Genomic DNA, 19,535 nt, shown 5'->3' on the forward strand with positions numbered 1-19,535 from the left:
GATGGGTTACGTCAAGTCGCAACCAATACTATAAGAACTGGAGCGTTCCTCAGCATCGACCGTGGGTGCAGCGAAAGCACTGGGAAGAACATGTGGCTCATGATCTTTCGTTTCTTCATCGTACAGGCATTGCTGAATTCTACAGCTGGGGCCTTATCATCGATTCCCACCGCCGAGCCGTGTCATCGAAGAGACGTTGCTGATTCCCGGTCCGGATGCGTAACGTCAGTCCCAACGAACGCTATTAGAACTGGACCATTCCTCAGCATCAAAAGTGGGTGCGGCGAAAGCACTGGGAATATGTGGCTCATGACCTTTCGTGTCTTCATCGTACAAGCGTTGCTGAATTCTACAGCTGGGGCCTTATCATCGATTCCCACCGCCGAGCCGTGTCATCGAAGAGGCGTTGCTGATTCCCGGTCCGGATGCGTAACGTCAGTCGCAACCAACGCTTTTTGAACTGGACCATTCCTCAGCATCGAAAGTGGGTGCGGCGAAAGCACTGGGAACATGTCGCTCATGATCTTTCGTTTCTTCATCGTACAAGCGTTGCTGAATTCTACAGCTGGGGCCTAATCATCGATTACCACCACCGAGCCGTGTCATCGAAGAACCGTTGCTGATTCCCGGTCCGGATGCGTAACGTGAGTCACAACCAACGCTATTAGAACTGGACCATTCCTCAACATCGAAATTGGTTGCGGCGAAAGCATTGGGAATATGTGGCTCATGACCTTTCGTTTCTTCATCGTACAGGCGTTTCTGAATTCTACAGCTGGGGCCTTCTCATCGATTCCCACCGCCGAGTCGTTTTATCAAAAGAACTCACGACAGCAAAATGGCTTCGACGTCACCGTCGTCGAAGAGGCACCGCTGCATTCCCGCTCCTGATGCGTTACGTCAGTCGCAACTAACGCTATAAGAACTGGACCGTTCTTTATCATGGACAGTGGGCGCGGCGAAAGCACTGGGAACATGTGGCTTACTACCTTTCGTTTATTCATAATGCAGGCGTTGCTGAATTATACAGCTGGGGCCTTATCATCGATTCCAACCGCCGAGTCGTTCTGTCAAGACAACTCACGACAGCAAAATGGTTTCGACGTCACCGTGATCGAAGAGGCACCGCTGCATTCCCGGTCCTCAAGGATTACGTCAAGTCGCAACCCACGCTATAAGAACTAGACCGTTCCTCAGCATCGAAGTTGGCGCGGTGAAAGCATTGGGAAAATGTGGCTCACGACCTTTCGTTTCTTCATCCTACAGGCGTTGCTAAATTCTTCAGCTGAGGCCTTATCGATTCCCGCCGCCAAGCTATTTTTCAAAACAACTCACGACAGCAAAATGGCTTCGACGTCACCATCATCGAAGAGGCGCCGCTGCATTCCCGATCCCGATGCATTACGTCAAGTCGCAACCAACGCTATAAAATCTGGACCGTTCGTCAGCACTGACAGTGGGCGCAGCGAAAGCACTGGGGAAATGTGGCTCACGGCCTTTCGTTTCTTCATCGTACAGGTTAGATATGAATGTTCCATACGTAGTGAGAACAGATTTCTTGTTATTTTGCCGTGGCCACGCGCCTGCTCTCTTATTGCGTATGAGTGCTACTGTTCTTGCAAAATTATTCTTATGGGGACGAGGAAACAAATCCTCGTCCTACTGCTGAAAAAATGTTTCAGGCAATCCTGGATGGACAGAAGGAGTTCAAGGCAGAGATAGCTGACTTAAAAACTCGTCTTGGAGGTACTGAATAAACTATCTAGAGTTTTTGGTCTGCGCTAATATGCCCTTGAAGCTAACGTTAACGAAACCGTTGGAAAACTAACCACTCCCGTTTCAACTGTTTAAGAGGCCGTTCAAACCCAGAACAAGAAGTTCATTGGCCTCAGATTTAATTTGGTAATTTTTGGTATTGCTGAATCTCAGAATGAAACAGAATCGGATCTCCAACGTAAGGTTATTGATGAAATGCTTGGGAATAAGTTAGGTGTGAATTGCTCCTCTGTCGCTGGTATTCCCAAGCTTGGACGCAATAAAGAAAACAGGCCAATAATTCTATATTTCTAAGACTACAGGGAAAAACAGGCTATCTGGAAAAACGTTTCAAAACTTAAAGGCTCTTAGATTAATATTGAAAAAGACTACTGCGCGGAAACGAGTCGGGAACGTAAATTTCTTTGGCGGTCAGCAAAGGCAGAAAAAGATGCCGATAAAGAAGTATTTGTACCCGCCGCGGTGGCTCAGTGGCTAAGGCGTTACGCTACTGAGCACGAGGTCGCGGGTTTGATTCCCGGCCGCGGCGGCCGCTTTTCTGACGGAGGCGAAAAGCAAAAACGCCCGTGTGTACGAGATTTCGGCGCACGATAAAGATCCCCAGGTGGTCAAAATTAATCCGGAGCCCTCCACTACTGCGCGCCTCATCGTCTGCACTGCGTCGCCGCGTTAAACCCTACAGTCAAGAAGTATTTGTTGTTGAAGACAGGCTTCGTATTGGTACCAACCTTTACATTTGGAACGACTCTTCAAATTCTCTACAATGGTTGTCAAAGGTTAAAAAGCACCCTGCTAAGACATAGCAATTCCCAACGTTCCAGCTTCGCTTGATATCTTTTATTGTTAGGAGCCTAGCTAAAAACGTCGATAAGCTTGAAAATCTTCTTTTAAATGACCCGCATATATGCGTCATTACTGAGACCTGGCTACATGATCTGATGAGTGATAACGGAATATTGTTCTGCTTGGATATCAAGATTTTAGGTGAGATAAATGCTCTCGTAGTGGTGGCGTGGCGATTATTGTAAAGTATACCATTGACGCCGGTCTCACAGATCAAATTGCTGATCATTAAAGCCTTTTTTGAAAATATCGCTTGACCGTGTTACCTTTTTTCTTTGTGCTCTTTACCGTACACCTGATGCAGATTATATGTTTTTGAACGAATTATATGAACGACTTTTAGGTTTATGCGGGAAAAACGTATTGTTAACAGGTGATTTTATTTGCCATCGATTGTTTGGGACGATTTAAGCTATGGCTGCTCTCCTTCTGGAGACTCAATTCTTGACATCATGTTTTTTCTCAACCTCAAGCAAGCGGTGGATGTCTGTACTCGAGGAGGGTCGATTTTGGATTTACTATTTTAAGTGAAGTCTTTTCAGATGGCTATGTTGTAATGAAACCGGGCATTCCTGATCATATACTGATTTTTTTACTTGGAATAGGGCTTTAGATCGAGCTAAAAATACTCAACCTGCAACACTTATAAAAATTTACTAAGGCGAATGATGTAGCTATAATTGACTACCTTGAAACCCATAGCAGATCCTTGTTACACAATGTTGACACCTTTTGTCAGTTGTTTGTTAGAATCAAATGTGATTGTGTTGAGAATTTTGTACCGTGTTGAAAAACTCACAAGCACCGTGCAAACTCTTGGATTGGCCGGGAAATAATCCACATGAAGCGTAAACATCAAAGGCTTCGCAAGAAGCATGTACTAATTATACTCCAGCTTAACGATCTGAAATACAAGCTACAAACAAGCTTGGAACAAGCAAGAAACCATTTTAATAGTGTTACGGTGACATAATTTCTTCAGATTAGCCCTAAAAAATATTGGCGGTATATAAGTGAGTCTAAGGCCGGGATTATCGAAATGAAGGTTAATGGTGTAATAATATTGGGCGTTCGTACTATTTCTGAACATTTTAATGCATTCTTCCAGAGCTTTTTTTCTCAAACCAATGCTTATGATCTTGAGAATTCATGCGTTGACTCAGACAATGACCTATTAGTGACGCAAGAAGGCGTATGGCACATGCTTTTAAAACTTCATCCCGAAAAATCTCCGGGGCTTGACGGCATTCCTAATGCTTTTTTAACCGCTACGCTAAGTACGTATCGGAATTCTTATAACTGGTCTTTTTAATCTTTCACTTGCTACGGGGGAAATACCGGCTGATTGTATTATAGCAGGTTTTCAACCAATTCAAAAAAGTGCCCCTTTGTCGTTTGATAAATACCACCCCATTTCTATTACAAGCACTTGTTGCAAACTTCTTGAGCACGTTATTGCTAATTACGCCTGTGAGTTTTTGAGTGAACACAATGTGCTATCAAAGCATTAGCATGGCTTCAGAAAGGGGTTATCTATTGTTACCCAGTTAGTTACAACTGTCCATAAATTTTCACGTCTGCTTGATGTTTCTGGGCACACTACTGTACTGTTTTTAGATCTTTCTAAAGCCTTTGATAAAGTGCCACACGGGAAGCTTTTATGTAAATTACAGTGTTTAGGATTACCTACAAAATTGTTCAGTGGATTCAGGCTTATCTTCAAGATAGACGTCATTGATCGACGTAGTGATTAACAATTTTTCATCGACTGTTCTTCGTGTGTCTTCTGGAGTCCCACAGGAAAATGTGTTGGGGCCATTTTTGTTTTTAATTTATGCTAATGATTTAGATTCTGTCATTCCTGAAAATGTGTGTGTGCGTTTGTTCGCTGATGCTTGTGTCATTTTTAAAAAAATTTTCTCTGCGTGTGATTGTGTGGCTTTACAAGAAGCACTTATCGATATCGATAACTGGTGTCATAATGGGGACATGCAGTTAAATACTAAAAATACTGTGCCACTGCGTATCCACAGGAAACTAAGTCCTAGTCAGTTCCACTATACTCTAAGAGGCAGTAACAAAAATATTGTAGACAAATATAAGTATTTGGGGGTCATTCTCACAAGGAAGCTAACTGGGTCAACCCACATATATGACATTACCAAATCCGCATTACGTAAGCTATGGTTTCTAAAAAGAAAAGTAGGAACTGCACCCTCGCACACTAAAATTCTAGCCTATAATGCCTGTGTTCGTTCAAAGCTTGAGTATTCTTCCATTATTAGGGATCCGCATACCAAGAAAGATATTATGAATCTGGAATGTATAAACAGAAAGCAGTTAGGTTTATTTTTGGCAAGTATCGCATGCTTCATTCCCCGACCACCCTAATGCAATTAAACGACATTTCTACTTTAGAAGATCGGAGAAAGTTCAGTCGTCTTTCCTTTCTTCACAAGTGTTTGTGTGGTAATGTTAAAATTTTAAACTGTGGAGGACTGGAATTGATTGCCCAGTGATATCTTTCATTCTAATAGGCTTCTTGGTGACCTGGAGGGTCACCTTCTTTCTTTACTTTTGTTTCTTTTGTATCATTGTCTTTTGTTTTTTACAGTTATGTTTTGATGTACCCATCCTGCTTAGACAAGCACATTGGCCTGCAGTGTTGTGAAATAAATAATTAACTCACCATGATTTTTAAAGGGGCCACTCTAGCAACAAACACGTTTGTTTTATTCGAAAGATTTGGTTTTTATCATGCCCCCGGGCCTCAGCTCTTGTCTCGCAGCAAACGATTCTTTATTCACTCAGGAATTAATCAATGTAAGTTAAAATTTTCATTGTCCCTCCAAATCCTGTGTCTCTTTACGTCTGCGATGACGCAAAAAAACACAGGTCTTCAAGTGAACGTTAGTACGCCGTTTCGTCTGCAATGTACTCCGGAAGTCTTCTTTCCCGCAATCTTCGTAGATGGTGCCACCATACTGCGCAGGACCGCTCTCCGCCCTCGCTCTGTTCCTGACCGTATTTGCCGCTAGCTTGTTTTTGTTACGCTGGGTAGTAATCGTTTTGTGAAACGTAGGGTATGCTCGACAAACAGGGTCACGTCAAACAATGTCGGCTACGTCATTCGTCCACTGTCCTGTCAGACAACCTCAAAGCGCAGTATAGGTCGTTCTGCAAAAATAGGTCGTTCTGCAAGCTTTTTCACCTTGCCAACTTGCATTCGCTTTTCCCGGCCTCAGCCAATCGCATTACTGTGCATACTACGTCACAGGTTCTAGTGCGGGAAATGAGCTAGTGAGTGGCATAGTGATTTTCTTTTTCCCTAATTCGGTAGCTTATTTGAGCGAAGTTAACGTTAAAAGTGCCGTGAATATGATTCTAACGGAGTAATCTTTCAAATAAACTGAATTTGTATTTTATATGCGTAGCCCCTGTTAGAAAAAGTCGCATAGTGATTTCCTTTTTTCCTAATGATATAGCTTAATTGATCGAAGTTTACGTTAAAACTGATGTCAATATTCTCCTAACGAAGCAATCTTTCAAATGAACTAAACATATTTTGTCTGCGTGGCCCCTTTAAAAAAGCCTCCACAAACTCTACGTAACTTTGAAAAAGGGGGAAGAGAGAATTCTTTACAAACAAATTAGGAACATGATATAAGTATTTGTGAAGGATCATTGACATTCTCGACCGAATCAAAAACTAACAACTTTGCCTTCCCTCCTGCTTAGAAATTTACATAGGTGTAATTAGGCAACTTAATTGCGCAACGCTAGCCTGTGCATTTATACGAATAACGTCATTAGAATTGTAAGCTTGATATATTAATTTTGATTGATTGCAGGGTTTAACGCTCCGACGCTACGCAGGCGATGAGGCCCGCCGTAGGGGAGGGCTCCGGATTAATTTTGACCACCTGGGGATCTTTCACGTGCGCCGAAATCTCGTACACACGGGCGTTTTTGCTTTTCGCCTCCATCAGAAAAGCGACCGCCGCGGCCGGGAATCGAACCCGCGACCTCGTGCTAATATAATAATTTTACATATAAGACTACATGCACGATTATTACGTGGCTACATAGCACAGAAAGAAAAATGTAAATGTAAAACTGGCTTTTAAGATAACGCGCGGCGGAGGAGCAGAAAAATGCCAGAAAATTAAGCACTATTCGCACAGTGAATCTTCGTAAATTTGCCCTAATTTATTAGCCCATTACGATGAACAGGCACGTAGAGAGAAATGCTGTGATGTGCTGATCTCCTGGCAAGCAAAAAAACACCCATGTGCATTGACGTAGCGTCAGAACTTGTAGAATTTGGCAAAGCGAAGACACAAAGGATATTAGTCAATGACAGTTGAAACCTGCCCAATTATACCAGTCTCAATTTCGTTTACTTCTGCTACGGTCAACCCGCGTTTGTTCGAGCTTAATTGTTTGGAGAAAAACAGAGGTATCATCAGTGAATAAGGCGAAGTATTTGGCCGACGGTATTTTTCTTCCCAATCGTATTCACTAGATTTAAGAGGTACCGCCAGATTAATCAATGTAGTCACAGTCGACTATACTCTATACGTTCTTGAGGAAATCGGCCCCACATCGGTTATTGTAGCCAAACCACGTTCTTTTTCATGTTAACCTAGTTCATGAACTAAATTTTCAAACACATACCGGCTTACGAGATACGAATAACGTCCAATAATATTTTTTTGTGTGTGGGCAGCTAGATCTATAAAAGAGCAATCAGGAAAACGTGCTGATGGCATTATCCCATGTACTTATTTTAAGATCACACTGAGCTTATTTTGTACAGTAACGTCTTCGCTAGTACTTTTGCCTTGTTGTAATTACCGCGTTACAAGCCCTATTAGAAAATGCGTGCCATGGGTTAGTTCTAAACTAACAAACGGCAAGGGGTGCACATTTGAAAGATGCGCATTGGGTGCATCTTTTGAAACCTACAGAAAACATAACTGCCATTGCAGAAATAGACCTCCCATTTAGCAGTGCTGGTTATGTAATCGCTGCCATCCTTTTCAAACAACTTGAATGCTTCAGAAGTGTGCAGCCGTTTTATGGCAGTACGTTAAGAATATGTGCATGACGCCTGTGGCTAAAAATTGCGCATTTTTTTTCAGGGCAAAAGGATATTCCGACGATCTAAGGACAACATCCTTCATTTCAACTGTAGTATGCACTGTAGTTGTTCTCGGGTGAGTACATACTACTGAATCACGTGTGTTTTCTCGTCATAACTAAGGACTTCCCGTGGATAACCTGCAGGGGTCTACACTAGGGTATATTTGTGGGTGCACACTAGGGAGGCGCTAGGAGCGGGAGATTTTTTTGCAGTTATGATTATGATGACGATATAACAGCCGTAAATGCTGGTAATAATATGGTTACTATTATTTTTAATTTCATTTTATAATAATGATAAAATTACTAGCAGTGAAAAATTCGGCCACCTTCACAACTGAGACGTGAAGACTGAGGAAACAGTCTTCGCTGTCTCTCTGAACTAAGAAAACACCTGCACGTCAGATCTTACGTCATCACCATGTGGAGCCAATACCCGAAGCACGCCTCCCCACCGAAATGTCTGCTCCGCGACGCGCGCTCCCCACACCTTCTCGTCCTCTCCTTGCCTCCTCTCCACTTCTCTCACAATTCTTGGCATGGCATTTTCCTCCTCTCGACTTTGTTCCCCCGGTTTTTAGCGACGCCAGGCAAGGATAGAACTTAAAGGAACCATGAAGACATGAAGGAACCATGAAAGGAATCCAAATTTGTTTTGTTCGAAAGATTTCGAAAGTGCCTCCAGCGCTTCTCCGAATGCAAACGATGCTTTTTTTCACTGAGAGATAATTAAACTTAAGTTAAAATGTTGATGTTCCCGCTAAATCGTGCGTTTTCCTGGTCTGCAATAACATCGCAGGAGCCGACCGCTCCGCAGCCGATTGCGGAGCCCCTTTTTTCGTTCGTCAACCTAGAAGGCGCCACCATACCGTGGCAAGCCGTTTTCTGCCTTTGGTTTGTTTTTGACTGTACTTAAACCTGGCTTGTTTTTGTTCAGGGAGAAAATACTCCTTTCTTGAAACATAGGGCTCACTCGACAAATATGGTCACGCAAGATGCCGTCGCTTGCGTCACTCGGCCAGTGTCGTCTAAGGCAACCACAAAACCCCGCAGTACTGTGCAGCTAAACCAAGCATAGTGCGCGCAGTAAAAACAGCAGTACGCATCCGTACTTCTACGCTTACGTGCGATTTCGTAACTTCAACGGTTTGTCCCACAATTCTTACTGCATTAAAAAGAATGTGCCCTAAATTTAAGCGCAAATAGCTCCTCCGGCAAGCTTATAAGCTCTGCCTAATTGGCGTTTGCTTCTGCCGGCCTCCGCAATCGCAGAGCTGGCTGATATGGCATCATAGGTTCTGCTGCGGGAAATGAGCTAGTGAGTCGCATGGCCATGATCTTTTTTCCTAGTTATATAGCCTATTTAAGCCAAGTTTAGCTTAAAAGTGGTGTCACTATGATTCTAAAGAAGGCAATATTTTGAAAGAATCAAACCTGTGTTTCATCTTCATGGCTCCTTTAAGCTTAAACAGTTTATCACGCGGAAAAGGACAGCCAATAGGCCCTTATGGGCGTCCGAAACTAAGTTCTTAGATCCTTTTAGGTCGCCTGTTATCCTACTGAAATTTACTAGTGGGATAACCCGGGAAGTCAAAACTTGCAGCTCTTGGGCGACTTGTTGCGCCCATGTATCAGTGAGAAGACACGTATTGAGTTGTCTTAGGCCACCTTACCTGAATGCTGTAATGTAATGTTATTGTTATTGGTGCCAGAACGAATAATTTGATTACATAATTGGAATTCACTTACCATGAAAGAAGGGCAATAGCCACACAGGACAAGCGTTCTTCCTTTGTATTTTTGTATTTAATTTTTTGTTTACTGACCTGGGCATTTGTATTCAAATAGAAAAGGAACATGCAGATTTGCGCGCTCTTACTAGACGTACGTTCAATAGGTCGTGCTGGCAGTATTCACATGGGGTCCAGAAAAGACCACATGTGAATGACAATCAAGGGGTGCTATTGGTGAAGTGTCTATAAAAGCGCCCATTTGTTGGCAAATTCAACAAGCTTCTGTAAGTTCTGAAGGGCCCGTGTCAATGGGGAGAAACACGATACTTGCGCAGCTGAATAAAGGGGTAAATTTGCATTCAGAATAATGACAGGACAAGTGTGAACTATAGGCACGCCTGCTAGCATAGCTGGTCACTCAGGCAAGATGAAAAATTCAAGGACGCTTGCACTGATGCGCAAGACTTGAATAGCGGAGCTGATGAAGGTTGATCATTGACGGACACGAAGTTGAGTTTTAGTATCGTTGTGGTGTTGTGGTTGACGTCAATGACCACATGTTGTGAAGGGCCAGAGTGAGCTCGTCGTTTTGGTCGATGTTTTCGTACGCCACTATACAAGCGCGACTTAGAGTATCTAGCGGATGTTTTGCACGACGAGCCTCTCGAAGCGTGACCTTTTTTTTTCGGCCGTGCGAACTACCCGCCGCTGGGCCATGTGCAGTCAGAGATCACTTACAGCAGCTTCGACATTCAAGTGGCGGCTCTTCGGTGGTACAAAGCGCATGCTCACGACGACACGAGGATGAACGAAGGAGGAGCCTACGCTACGACGTATCTTTCTTGTTCCGACCAAGTGTGGCAAGGACATGGCGAACTCTGGAGTTTTGTTGTGGCTAATGTTGGCCAATCTCCCTAAGTGTGTATGCTTAGATTGACGACCGTGCGCTCAAGACACGCGTACACGAGCGCTCGGTATTTTTTTTTGTATGCGGACACCATGCTCAACAGCTTCGTTGTTAATATAGAGGCTAGCGTGCTTTCCCTCCCGCCTGTGCTTTACTACATGACTGTGGAATAGAATGCACGCCCTTGGACTTACAACTTACAACTGAAGAATAGGCTGTTGTGTTTACCTTCCCACACCCCTCCACAACCGCATCAACCCGTACAGTTACACGTTCTATCAGTTCAAGCGCAAATGTTCATTCACCTGCGCTTGTCTAGAAGAGAACGCCATCATAGAACTTGCCCTGAATATTTTTGTTCCGATGTGTTATACCATGGAGATACGCGCTCACCGCTAGGTTCTTGCATTTCTCTATTCGTGCCCCTTTCCCAGTCCGCCTTTAAGCCCCAGCTCTGTCTAACTCTTCACCTAACCTTGGTCTAACCTTTCTAACCTTGGTCTAACACTGACGAAAACCAGCCTGTTTTAGACGCAATGATTGGTTATAAAAGGTGATCGACGTTTCGTGTTGACAGGAATGTGTAAATGCGGAAGACGGTTAGTAATTATCAGTATTTTAATGCTTTCGAGTTACCGGACATAAGCTACGCATTGTTTCTTTTTTGCTATCAAGGGGAACACGGCCAGCACACACGGTTTTGTTCAAAAGATAGAAACAAAGTGAAAAATTGGATATTCCCCGAACAGGGCCTCTGGGAGTGAATTTAAACCGTTTTCTTCTTTGTGTGAAACAGAGGATATCAATGAGGGCTTGTCCTGTTTATGGTGTGAAAAGCGCTACGACGAGGATGACAAGCAAGTACACGGGACAAAGGGCTACTAAGTAGCGCTTTGTCCCGTGTACTTGCTCTTCCTCGTAGTCGTAGCGCTTTTCCCACCATGAACATTTACCAACAAGCACAGCTCACAGTTCTTCTAACTTGTTCAGTTCGTTCTTTCATCCTCGTCTCGTCTGTGCGCAATGCGACTGCAGTCTCATTGCACGTTTTCCTTAGTTACGTCAGCCTATACTTATCAAGTACCGTATAAAAATCAAAAATCTTATTCTTCCCTACCTGTTTCCTTTCTGAAAGCGCACAACGAGCTCTGGAAGCATAATGCTTCAGCTCTTGGGTGCAGCCACCAAATCGCTAGCTGTAACGTGGCCAACCTTAGGGAGAAAACACGCCAACAACGCGTATGCTTTTTTTTAAGACGATAGTCTTTCTAGGCATGATTAAACGCGAACTTATTGGTAAGTCTGTATGTCTGTCTATCTGTCTGTAAGTCGATTCCGCCCCCCGGCTAGTCAGACATTGTTGAACAAGAATAAAAGATTGCATAAAGGCGAGGCAGAAAATCAATACATAAGTGATATCTGCAGTGTTCCTTTATAAAAAATCCATGGATGGTTGATTTTTTGAAATCCTACATTTACTGCAGAAAAAGACTCACCCCATCGCATGCTGTCGCCCGCCCCATAATAGCTTCTGGCGGCATTTTAAGAACTGAAACGGCAGCAGTTACGAACGGTTCCGCTAGATAGGTTCTACGTTCGGTTCGGCTTGGAACGCACATGGAGAAGGGCAGCGTAGTTCTATATGCGTTTAAGTAGGTCGCCTCGATTCGCGCGTGTCTCCGCCGTACGGCAGCGCTGGTATCGGGGCACTGGGTCCGGAGCAACTACGCGCTAAATTTAAATTGGCTTGAGAAAACCTCCAGCGTGTTTACCTTCGGAGAAGCGTGACAAGAGAGGAACAGCTCTAGATGTGAGCGGGAAAGCGAAGAGAGGCGTTTACTTGGCAAATGTCTATCGAAATGTCGACGAATCGTCTTTCGTCTACATTGCAACGAAAGGAGCAGATACGCGGCCATCTTAAGTCTTTCTCTGTCTCTCTCTCTCTAACTTAGAACGTATTGTACGCCCGGTTTGAAGTGAATAATCAACCTTCGCATGTACGTGCGTTCGCCCTTGAATACCCATCGTCATTGTTGAACCTCGTCATTGTTGTTGTCCTTTATTCTTCTCAAACCCAGGGCAACGATTATGCCTCCTATCGCTGGATACGTAGTGGAAAAATTTGGATATAGATCTGGGTCGATGTTTCTGTTCGGCATTCTCGTGTTTTGGGTGAGTATAACTATGTCACCAAATTACACCCTTCGAGTGTACTTGAGCTTCTGTCAATGCTTTACAACATCTAGAAGCAGTCTTCCGGTACAGGTGTCGCACATTAACGCAGTCTGAAAACTATTGCATCTCTTAAAGACCTCAAAGGATGAAATCGGGCTGGTCTTAACCTGCGCGTGCGACGGCGGGCGGGTTCGCCCATTTTCAAATGTTTTGGTGTTCCTTTGAAAATAAAACAGTGAACAACTGCTAAAAGTGTCCGCAGTAATTTCACCACTGTATTAAAAGGCCAATATTACTTTACCCGAATAAAAATCGGTGCTTGGACACACAAGGCAAGGTCTGTGAAAAAGGCATGTGCAATGGTAGACCATTTTAAGCGTTCTCCGTGGACAGTCTCTCTTTGCGAACTTGTGTCCACTCAACATGAAACAAAAAAAGTTTTGTTACTGAGCATGCCATCTCTGGTTCGACTCCCGGCCATGGAGCCTCTTTTTGGTATTGATGCACACAATCAAGCTACCAGTATGTCGATTATTCTCTTCATCTTAATATCGCCCGGCCGCAAAATGATTGAGTTGCCTTCTGCTACAGCGTGATGACTAATCTGCAATAAAACTCGGTTTTTTTTCAGACCCCAGTGACATTCTACCAGTGGGTGAAGCCAAAGTGCGGCGAAAAAAGTAAACACGCAGAAGATACAACGGTTACTGCGTAAATTCTTCAAAAACGCGAACAATTAATTTATATTAGCTCCAAGCGTAAGCAGGGAAAACTCGAGTTTTTTGTAACGAGAAAACTTGGTGCACGACCAAGGGCGTCAGCCAAGAAGTGGACCACATTGCAAAACATACGCAAATATTTTTTTAGGAGAGCGCAGTTCGTGTTTTACCCAAAGAGATGCGGCCTACCAAACATGTTAGAGTACTACATGGAAGCTCAAATTCTTGACTGCTCCCTCTGGCGACCATTTATACAGTTTCATTGCCAATGCCATCCATACCTTCACATGCCACTCTGCCTGTCGCCCAACCATTGACCACCCCTGAGCAACTCATAAACGCTTTCGAAGAACGCTTTGATTTGGCTGCCTTTCTTTCCAGGAAAAATAGTCAAAACAGTGCAAACTGCGGCGACAAAATGCTCCCAAAGCCCTCTAGGCCAAGCTAGTGAAGTATGTAACACTGTAACCAAGCGAGAATTCTGGAGGAATTGAAAAATATTAACTTCGTTTCTCTTGGATAAAAGGGTCAGTAACCTGACAGCCTTCCGCTCCTAAAACCACCCAGTCTTACAAAATAAATAGGACACGCTACATTTCGCCCGTAACTGGAATGCTTTTGCCAAGCTAGCACAAGAAAGACAACAAATTTACGCTCAAGTCACCGCGTGCGAGCCATCCACTGCCTTTGACACTAATGCATTGTAGTCAGGCCTGTGTAAATCCTACCTACACCGCATGCACTCCGAATGCGGTAGAATTCAGGAAACGAATTTCCCCAAAACAATTATACAAGAACCTTGAAACATATGCAACCCACAGCAATCACAATAGCATATGAGGTATATGCCATTCTACCTTCCCGTTTCTTCGTGACATCAAACAACCTGCTTCTCCAATCCAAACCCGTCCAAGTAAATTGCGCTCTCATACCTCTGCAGGCCGTGCGGCGACAGGAACTCGAGATGCACGACACCACGTAGCAGCGACGTCTTCTACAGCTGTGCAGCGCAGAGTTAATTGAAGTAATTATGGGTTACGCGCTTATTCCCCAAAGTGCAGGGTGATATAGCAACCGTGGTGTCCATAACAAGGCACTACTCAACCGCCTCTTCAGTGTATGCTAGGACAACCCGTCACTGCGTGCCGCCACGACTGGCAGGTGACGTCACACCAGCTTCCTGCCTCTGTCCCTCACCCGTCACCTCGTTTCAGTCTACATTTTACCGTGCGTTCCACATACGTTGGAGGATGACCGGCCCCCGCACGTAGCCGACACGTCCCACCTAAAAGAGCACAAAAAATCATAAACAGCCTAAGGACGTGCCCTTACAAAAAAACGACCACAGGTGGTTCTGGCCGCGTTCGAAAGTTTTTCTATCACCACGCAGTGCTATCGCCCACTGCCACCGGATTCTATCCGTGTCCCTGTACAAGACAACCTTTTACGGTGGTCTTGAGTACGTTGTCATGCAAAACGCCATGCCAGCTAAACTTTTCTAGGTCGCAACATTATTAAACCTTGCACAGTGTCCTTGGCCATCAGGGCAGTCTCCGTAGATCTCGATGTTTTGCTTTGGGAAACACCGCCCTAAATTGCCTGCAAAATTTCCACCTGGGCACGCACAACCCACCGGTAAAATCTTACGACGCCGTGCAATAGGAGTACTGCAAAGCACAGGTGGGTCCATACTGACCTCCTGGTGGTTTCGTAAGTTGGTAAGCGAGCGGTTACCTTGGAGCATTGTCAGCGGGGGCAGATGGCACTAAGCTTGGAAGCACTGGTGTACACACGGAGGAAAGACCGAAAAGGCCATGGGTGCTCTCCCCGCCCCGCTACCCCCTTACTAAGATTCCGCAGATCAGAAAGAGGGTATGACGGTATAGAGGAGGCCTCTAACTTTGCTTATCACACATTAAAAACTACCAAAAATTGTGTTCCTACCTCAGGTTATGCACAGCCCTCATGGGACTTCCATTTCCGGTAACATCATGAACAGCCATTTGTCAATTCCGGTGAAGCAAATAGCAAAATCATTACGGGTACACCAAAGCTCTCCTCCAGATGCAGTTAATGCGCAATTTCTAGTGTCCAGTTACCGAATGCTTCCTTTAATTTTCCTGCATAAGAGTAGGGGTAGTTGGGAATAGAACCAGGACCTCCTAAATTGTAGACGAGCACGTATCGCCAACGCTACCACGGCTCAATGGACCTGACTAACTAAGGATGGACCGAGTGAATGAGTAGGGTTCTTGTACTTAAAAACGTTCGTTAGAGACATTTACTGAGGCTGACACGTGTAATTTGAGCTCTAAAACAGAAGTGGAAATCAGAAGAGTAGCAAAGTACACTCCCGTTAAATGTAAGCTCTTCTTGACAATGCGAACGCGGGTACGGTTCAAGTCATACTAACGCGGCGAAAAACGAGCAGACCCAACGGGAAAAGGGTGATGGTGATAATGAGATGATACATTGGGCATTTGAACACAAACGCATGGTATAATAAGAGGACACGCTTGGAAATCGGACAGAAATGCCTTCTCGTTAACTGCTTTATGAGAAGTGTTTAGGTTACCTTACAATTGTGACCTTAAATTGATTACTTTTCGCGGTTTTTACTTTTTGCGCTAACTCTGTTTTCTTGTTCTTTCTTTCCCTTTTCTTCTTTCCCTTCCCTCCTGCCCTGCTCCGGAATGAAATCTTGTGAGCGCTACTGCCCGGAATCGCTAACGTCAAAGGTCTTTTGGGTAACCATTAACACCCACACCATTCTGAGTTCCCACTGTACGGAGAGTTTTGATATTTTTCTGCCTCCTCTATGACCACGACGGAATTACATAAATCTCTCAATCAAATATTACACGTCTGTGACACTACATGAGTACAAGGTTACTCTATAATATTCCAAAGTTCTTCAGGGGGACACCAAACCCATTGGGTGACGACATTCAAAGCAGAGAACAAGTGTATCAGCGATGTCATGACTCCCATAAAAAGTACATTGAGTTGAAACACTCAATAATTAAGATATTATTTGGCTACAAGCTGCCCAAAAATACGACCACGCAATGCGTATTCACAGCCAGACAGTGATGGCATGAACAGCAACGCATCGCTCCAAGCTACTAGAAGTGTCGGCAGACACGAAGAGAAGTAGGACATGGTATGAGAAGCAACACACATGCGAAAAGAAGTAGGAAATGATATTAAATGCAGCACTGATGAAGTAAACGGTACTGCGATATTTTATACTATTGTGCGCACTACAGTGACCGGTGAGTTTTTATTTAACGAGAATCAAAAGCCATACAAAATACCACTGAAAGGCATAAAACTGCGAGAAATTGCGACTGCTTGCAACAGCGTGGAATGAAGGGGGGCGGCAATCCTCAAACACTGGTCGCGAGGGTAAGAACATTAAAATCAGGGTTTGAGAAAATCATTTGAATATATTCGAGGCAAAACGAGTGAAAGCAACAAAGCTCGATCGTCAGCAGTAACGACTTTTTTAGCTCCAGGGAGGGCACCGTGTTTTCGCTTCCTTTACTGTAGCATCGAATGCACTACCAACGTTCGCTATAAAAACCACCAACCAGCAACTTAGTAGTGAAGATACAAATTGAATCACAAACACTGGTGAAGCTGTAGCCTCGAAAGAAACTCGCCCAAAGCGACGCGCGTATTCACTCGTGCAAAGAGCATGCACGAAACATCTCGATAAAGTCTTCCCTCGCTCAGGAAAAAGAACCGCGACGTTAACAGCCCGCCACTTTTCCGAAGTTTCCCTGCGAAAGGCAAGGCTGCCTATTACGTTGCTGTGTCGCAACCTTACGAGAGCGCCGGAAAAATCTTGATTCCTTGCTTGGAAAAGACAGCTTAATAAGAAGTCCGCATCGACGCACAAAATACGGACGGTAGAGAAACCGGACGTCATTGAGTCAGTAGGCGTGCTATTAATGCCATCGGGACAGTTGAACTTTGTAGGTTTGAACGCACGTGTGCATTTCCCGCCATGAATGCCGCCGGCGGGAGTACTTTACAGAAAAGACGATGAATATTAGTGGATGGCAGTTGTGGGATTATTAAAGAAGGATTCCTACTCCTATTCAATATTCCTATTGAGTTATTTTCACCGTACCCGCAGCGCCCCGGCATTACACTTGGGGGTGCTACCTACAGAGGTAGGAAAGAAAAAAGTCGTTATTGGGGCAGGGCAGACTTTAGGCCATTGCGCTGCAGCCATTGAGATAGCGCTAGAACATAAGTTTATTCGTACAACATACACAAACGCATGCAGACGCACATATCGTTACAACGCTCGTCCTCTTCCTGAAAAGACAGTAAAGTTTTAGTTTCATTTTTTAAGTTTTTCTCGTGTTTCCCTGTGTCTACTTACATTCTTACATTATTTATTATTTTTTTCGCGCTCTGTGTGAGTTTTCGTTTCCAGACTAAATATATATATATATATATATATATATATATATATATATATATATATATATATATATATATATATATATATATATATATATATAGAGAGAGAGAGAGAGAGAGAGAGAGAGAGTATGAGTAAAAAGTCGGATACACAGCAAGAACACGAACAGGTTTACTCACGCAGCGGCAATGGTACTAGCCTTCATCAGAGTACAGATACATGGTTTCGCTGTGACAAACATTTGGAACACATTTCTTATATACCATTTCGGAAAACTGCGAGAAGGAAAGGAGGATATTTCGGAAACTGAGAGTGTGCATGCAGTCGGGCTATGGCCATGGTACAACAACAATAGAAAGAGAGAGAGAGAGAGAGAGAGAGAGAGAGAGAAAACGGTTGAATTAACAAGGCAGCTCTCAAAATTGCACTTCAGACAGTGCGGAACCCTGGACAATCGCGGTTTCGAAAAGAAGTAAGAAGTATGCAATAACGTATTAATTGGGTGGTGAGACTGGTTCGGAAGGATCCATGCAGGCATGAACGACGACTGCGTTTTCGCTGTGTCCCCCCCGGATGGAAAGAATAGATACGGTGCACAAAAGAGCATTGCACAGTGACCTAGCAACCGAACAGGAAGTAGATAGGGTTCATAGATCACGAAGGGTTTCTAAGTTTCTAAGTGGTGGGGAAACGCAGCCTCCATCCCAAGGACAAATCGCATTGTCGAGCCCCATTAGGCTAATAAAGCTGCTGTATTTGGAGAGTTTGTGTGAATTCTCATGGGACACTCAACGGGTAGGAATAATGAACAATGTGATAAAAATTATGAGGTCGCCAATTTTAATCGAGGGATAAGCATGTTAGTTTTCTGTAACTTTCAGAATACCAAGCGTCGCTGACCTAAACTTATAAATAAGTTAAGATTCCCGAACCTCCCGGTTGTGGTGGGGTTTAAAAGCGGATTCCAAATTATTACTTTAAAATGTTCAAACGCGCGACTGGGACCGTTCACATGTCTTGGCAGGGGCAATAAGGGCAGCTTTTTTAATGAGAACGGTAATTGTTGAACCGTATTCTAAAGCGAGTTTCACTTTGTCCGATGTATTGTTTCCTACAAACAGTGCACTCAAGAAGGTACACGACATTAGCGGAGTCACAGTTAGTTACCTTTTATATTTTCATAATAGTCTGAAGTCTTGCTGGTGGCACGCTGTGTAGTGGTCATGTGTGGGAATCGATTTTTATTACAGGGCATGCAACCATTAGTTTATGGTCGGCTGATACGACAGTTAGAAAGTCAACTAAATTCATATTACGCCGGTAGACAACACGTGGTGGTTAGGCAAACATGGGTTTTAAGCGTTCACTTTGAATTTAGATACTGTCATATTTTCTTAGTACGGTTGACACTCTTGCACCGGAGGCTGAGTGGGTTAAAATTAAGTTTGTTTGCCGATTAACGTTCGGGGCTTTTTTCCTAAAGATTTCATTACAATTTAATTGGCTAGCTCGCACAATAGCGTCGTCGGAAATTTGTTCCGGGAATTTTTATTCAGGAAGGCGGTCTTGAGTTCTCCGCAGTTTGAGTCAAAGTCGGCTTGGTTGGTGCAAATTCTCTTGAAACGGTGGGCTTGACTGTAAGGTATTGCTGTCTTGCAGTGTCTGACATGGCTACTTTGGAAGTGCAAATACTGCCTCGAGTCTGCCGGTTTTCTCTACAGTATAGTTTGGAGCCCTTGGGAAGTAGTAACGGTAACGTCCAGAACGTTTACACTGTGTTACGAATAGGAATGAGCAAG

General features: G+C 44.0%; 1 protein-coding gene across 1 annotated transcript in view; it reads left to right on the top strand.

Annotated features, from left to right (window-relative positions):
- LOC144175116 (MFS-type transporter SLC18B1-like) overlaps window positions 1-13,653 on the top strand; it is a 51,292-nt gene extending 37,639 nt beyond the window's left edge. Inside the window, exons 12-14 of the mRNA XM_077704196.1 lie at window positions 7,764-7,838; window positions 12,483-12,576; window positions 13,211-13,653. Of these exons, the coding sequence (XP_077560322.1) occupies window positions 7,764-7,838; window positions 12,483-12,576; window positions 13,211-13,294 (253 nt within the window). The 3' untranslated portion in view covers window positions 13,295-13,653. The remainder of the gene's footprint in view (window positions 1-7,763; window positions 7,839-12,482; window positions 12,577-13,210) is intronic.
- Window positions 13,654-19,535: the final 5,882 nt, after the last annotated feature.

Source organism: Haemaphysalis longicornis, unplaced genomic scaffold (assembly GCF_048455015.1).
Source record: "Haemaphysalis longicornis isolate Haplotype H1 unplaced genomic scaffold, Haemaphysalis longicornis Haplotype H1 scaffold_3, whole genome shotgun sequence".
NCBI lineage: Eukaryota > Metazoa > Arthropoda > Arachnida > Ixodida > Ixodidae > Haemaphysalis > Haemaphysalis longicornis.